Raw genomic sequence first — 5,219 nt, 5'->3', positions numbered from 1 at the left:
AAAATCATGAGATTAAAATAATTTTCAATTTACGTGTGTTTTTTGTGAGAGAAAACACTGTAACGAACCATGAATCATGATTCAAATCAAAGTATGAATCCTCTTACCAAACGTCACCTTAATAAGTAAAGACGCTCTCTCAATGCTCGCGCAAGGATGCAAATCTCAGGCGATTTAGCCGGTTTGTGTTTTGCAATTCTTTTTTTGATTTTCCAGCTCAATTGGCTGCTGTAACAATAAAAGAGTGATGCCTCACATAATAAACTTCATAAACTGGTTATCTTTAAGCACCAACGATGAGGGGCGGATTTGTTTTAAGAATACCATGTGGTACGCGGGTCTCGAATCTATATGACGATATTTTTCTGAATTTTGTTGTTGCGTTTTTACATAATTAGTAATAGCAATTATTTCATTATCTGGTATTTTCATTAATCCGTTCCTTTCGATTTCTATATTATATTTTTTCTAATATGTATCCCTCACAGAATTTTATTGATCGATGGCAAAAGGGAGCAAAAACTAATCTAACAATATATAAAAAGTCAAGTTTTTTTTTATAAGGTTGCCATATGCAGCCTCTCCACTGATCTCTTTCTCTTTTTTTTTTCTTTTTCTTTTTTTATTTCTTTTATCTTTATTTTTTGTGTGATTTTTTTTTACATTTTAATTTTTGTATGTGTTTTTTAAAAATATATTGTTCCTCAATTTATTTTTATGAGAGTATTTTTTTCGCATGTATTCCTTTTTTTTTATTTGTTAAAATAATATTTTTTTCCAAATGTTACATTTTTTGTCAATTATTATCTTTACACATTCTTTTTTAGAATAAATTTAAAAATCTTTAAATAATTATATAAATGAATTTATCATAATTCGGTAAATAATAAGCTTTTTAGGTGTTTATAACACGGCAATAGGTGCAAAATACGTTACAAAACTAGTTTGACATAAATGAGCAATATTTCCTAAAAGACAATGTGCCCGTTTATTTTATGTGTTTAAACTCATGGTTTTGATTCTGCTACCGTGTTTTTTTCTCATAAAAAAATTTGAATTTCAAATGTCAGAATAAAAAAGTATTGGTTTGAACGCATAAACTAAACAGGTCCAAAGTGGAAAGCTTTCAAGCCAAAAATAAAAATAATAAATTAAAATTGGGGACACACCAATGGACACTAGTAAGTAAGGTTAGCTTCACATATACCAACTTGAACAAACTCCTTAAAAAGACATGACCAAGAAAATTTGTGGTTCGCACACGACTCCGCATGTATACATATTCTGATAAACCATATCCACGTTCTCAATGGCCTTCACTTTATTTTATTCTAGGAAAAATTTCATTTTAGTACTGCTGTTATATTGAAATTTAAGTTTAATATCTTTTATTTTTTAAAAATTTCATTTTGATACCTCGACTTTTTAAAAAATCTATTTTAGTACCTCGAAGTCATTTTTTATGACACGAAAAGACAAAATCACATTTATTGTAAAAATTCATCTCTTGACCAGAATTTTGAAAAAAAAAAGGTTTTAAAAAAAGGATTTTGAAGAGATGAATTTTTTTAAAAAAGATTATACTCTACATGTATAATAATTTTTAAAATGTTTTTTTTCTTTAAAATTCTGGTCAATTGATGAATTTTTACAATAAAGGTAATTTTTTCATTTTGTGTCTCAAAAAATAGCTCTAAAGTATTAAAAAAGATTTTCTAAATAGTTAAGGTACCAGTATAAAATTTTTAAAAACTAAAGATATCAAACTTAAATTTCGATATAACAAAAGTAGTAAAAGGAAAATATTCATTTTATTTTTCTGTACACGTAGTTAAAGTGGCCCATTTGTAATAGCAAAGCATTCACAAGGGCATATGACTCTCACATGCTAACGGCCCAATCAATGCCTCAACTGATTTTTCCTTAGCACATGGATGAGATAAGATCCTTGCAAGCACAAGTCCCCACATTTTGTCATCAAACACTTTACTTGTTGGCCTTTTGGGAATATTTTGTACGTATATGAAAGATAATGTTAATGAAACGGCCCTTCATTTGGTAAATCGATCATGATGTGGCATATTTGGTTGCAATTGATTATATAAGTTCATATATTGCAAGAACTATTATATTTATATACTGTAAAATACTATCGAAAGATGGAGAGAAAACGGGAAAAACGTGATTTAAAAAAATTAACTCTACTAGCTAGCACTAAAATCAAATTTAATCTTGTAAAAGGGATTGGCCGAATGATGAATCCTTTTTTTTTTTTTTTAATGTAGAGCATTTTTATTTTATTTTGTAATATTGAGCGGGGGACTGTGTAGGATGAACAGTTTAGTGGGTGTCAATATATTTGAGATGTCATAGATCTTTCTAATGCAAGTTGTTTTTTCTCGTTATTTACATAAAAAAAAAAAACAATGTGTAGCCTTTTATTTTGGTCAAATATATATAGAACACAACTAACACCTAATTGAGACGTGCGGGATCTCTTTGATGCAAGTTTTTATTTCTCATTATTTATTAAAAAAATTATATAGCATTTTATTTGTTTCATTTTGGTTGAATATATATAGACAAAAAGAATCCATGATGTTCAAACAGGGAAAAAAAGAAGTTCATCATGTTATCTCCATGTATTCTTCAATATAGTTATAAACGTTATTCCAATTTCACTTTGATCGAAAATTGTTTTTTCATGAAAAATGTTAAAAAGGCCAGTTTTGTGTACGTTCATTAGAAAAGGGCAAAAGCACATGTCAAGTAATGTCAAAAACTGTAGTGTGAACTTTTTCTCAAGTAACTTTTTATAGTATGTACTACCGCCTATAAATGCCATCATCTTCCTCCATAACTTCTCAAACTACTTCTAACAAACTCACTCTTCTATAACCAGATACCAATCTTTCTTCTTTCTTATCCAATTAATATGACTAGAAAATTAAGCATCCTCATTTTATTTGTAGCTTTTATGCTTGTTTTCCTCGCAGAAATCCAGGTAATTAAAACCACACTTTTTAGCTATATATATATATATATCAACATAATCGACAGCTTTCAGTATTCTATATATACTCACTTATTAAGAGTATTTTTTTTCTGGAGAATTTTGTTCATGAATATTATTAAGCATTTTTCTCTTCATATAGTTTTCAATATCTTAGAATGGGAAGTTCATGATTCGAATTCCGGAATAGTTATATACTAGCATGATTTTAATTTGTTTTAGTCACTATACAATTCCTTAGGATTAATGTGTTAAATTTGCTTCTTTCATAAACTTACTCTTACGATGTTGATGCTTCAATTCTAGGCTTTAAAGGTGGAAACTCAAGCCTCGCAGCAAAAAAAACAAAAGAACCAACCTGTGGTGAGAACAAAATATCATTAATATCATATATATATATATATATATATTCTTTTCCTGATCCTCAGCAAGGGTAAAATGACAAAAGAATATTGCACCTTTTTTAAACCTTTTCATATGGTAATAACAATTTCTCTGCAATATTGCAGTACGGTTCTACCCAAGGTAGCCTCCATCCTCAAGGTTGGTAAAATATCGCATCTCTTATTATGATACTTTTTGTTGGTGTCACTTTCATTACAATCTTTTATTCGGTTGAGCATTTTAATACGTTGATAACTGTTAGAATATAAAATTATTATTAGTCCACGTTCTAATAACTCAAACTTTTTAAAGAACGAACAACAATATATTGTTAGACGAAATGAATAGCTTATCAAACATTTTGAGTATTTTTAGGCTCTGTTCACTTAGCTGATTCGAGTTTAAAATTTAAATTTTTTTACAGTAAAAAACTCTCATAAATAATTATATTTAATTTTTTTACTACAGTAAAAAATTCTCACATAAAATCACATTTTAACTTAAATTCTTAACTCGAATCAGCAAAGTGAACAGAACCTTAATATTGGCAATACTGACAGTATTAGCAATTGGGTCATGATTTTCACTAGAGTTGAGATGACTAGATAACATCATCAGCTGCCATTTGGCACTTCATGGTCCCTAAAGGGACTTTTTATTTTGGGAACCTAAAGTGATTACTTTCTGCCCCAACCTAGCAACTCATTTACTAGAATCACCCTTAGTCAATGCTGGTCGCACTGGGAAATAAATTTTTAGATGTTTGATGATGTAAAAATAAATAAATACAATGCACTTGCAGTTTTTTATTGTTGGCAAAAGCAACGCATAAATTGATTTGTCCATCATTTAACGTATAATACATGGCATACTTAATAAAAAATTTTATAAAGTTTTATAATATCACTGAACGAAATATTGTGGCCTTATAGTCCAGTGTTATTATTCACATAAAACCACTTTATTTTTTTAATTTAAAAAGGAAAAAAAAAAGACAGCTAACAGAATATTTTCGGTGTTTAGAGTGCGCTCCGCGCTGCACGAGCCGGTGCTCGGCCACAGCCTACAAGAAGCCATGCATGTTCTTCTGCCAGAAGTGTTGCGCAAAGTGCTTGTGCGTGCCCCCGGGCACATATGGGAACAAACAACTCTGCCCTTGCTACAATAACTGGAAGACCAAGAGAGGAGGCCCCAAATGTCCATGATCCTACCCAGCTTACGGCACAAGATCCAATTAAATAACTAATATATGCTTATAAGATAGTTTATTGTTTTTAATTAATTGACTCCCTATGCCATCGATAACTTTATTGTTGTTTTTGGTTTGAATGTTTCTAGGGAAGCACTACTTATGTATAATTAATATATACGGTTAATGGTTTAAAGCTTTCTTAGCATGCTTCTTAAAACAAAAGTTTTGTTTATCATGAGTTGCAATGTCACTTTCTTACGTTTTATATACCGAGGTAAGGAGACAAATACATTCTAAAGTATGGCTTAGTTTGGTATTGCTGCGGATTTTAGAAAAATTGCTTTTAGCTGTGCTGAAGGAAGAAGCTACTGTTACAAGAATAAGCTGAGTGTTTGGTAAATTATAATTATAGTAGCTGTGCTGGTTCTAAAATCAGTGTAATAGCGTTTGGTAAATTTTGATGTTGAATTGCTGTGGGTATGTAAAATGATCAAAATAGACATGATATGAAAGTTAAATATATATAATTGTTTTTTATATTTAGAAATATTTATTTAACTTTAAAAAAAAACATAATGCTATGATTTTGCTTTTTTAACAATAAATTTATGATAATTAATTCTTTTTTTT

The 5,219-nt window shown here is 29.4% G+C and overlaps 1 protein-coding gene across 1 annotated transcript; it reads left to right on the top strand.

Moving 5' to 3' along the window:
- The first annotated feature begins 2,850 nt into the window (after positions 1-2,850).
- Positions 2,851-4,796, top strand: LOC112090745 (protein GAST1-like). Its single transcript, XM_024162782.1, has 4 exons — positions 2,851-3,004; positions 3,320-3,376; positions 3,523-3,556; positions 4,421-4,796. Exons 1-4 carry the CDS (start codon positions 2,936-2,938, stop codon positions 4,600-4,602), a joined length of 342 nt encoding a protein of 113 aa, XP_024018550.1. The 5' UTR covers positions 2,851-2,935; the 3' UTR covers positions 4,603-4,796.
- Positions 4,797-5,219: the final 423 nt, after the last annotated feature.

The sequence above is a fragment of the Morus notabilis genome, unplaced genomic scaffold (genome assembly GCF_000414095.1).
Source record: "Morus notabilis unplaced genomic scaffold, ASM41409v2 Scaffold154, whole genome shotgun sequence".
Lineage (NCBI taxonomy): Eukaryota > Viridiplantae > Streptophyta > Magnoliopsida > Rosales > Moraceae > Morus > Morus notabilis.
This window is presented reverse-complemented; position numbering and strand designations above follow the sequence as displayed.

Coding starts and splice junctions, on each gene's coding strand:
- LOC112090745 (XM_024162782.1), top strand. CDS start 2,936: ATGACTAGAAAATTAAGCATCCTCATTTTATTTGTAGCTTTTATGCTT. Junction 3,005..3,319: donor TTTTCCTCGCAGAAATCCAG/GTAATTAAAACC, acceptor CTTCAATTCTAG/GCTTTAAAGGTGGAAACTCA. Junction 3,377..3,522: donor AACAAAAGAACCAACCTGTG/GTGAGAACAAAA, acceptor GCAATATTGCAG/TACGGTTCTACCCAAGGTAG.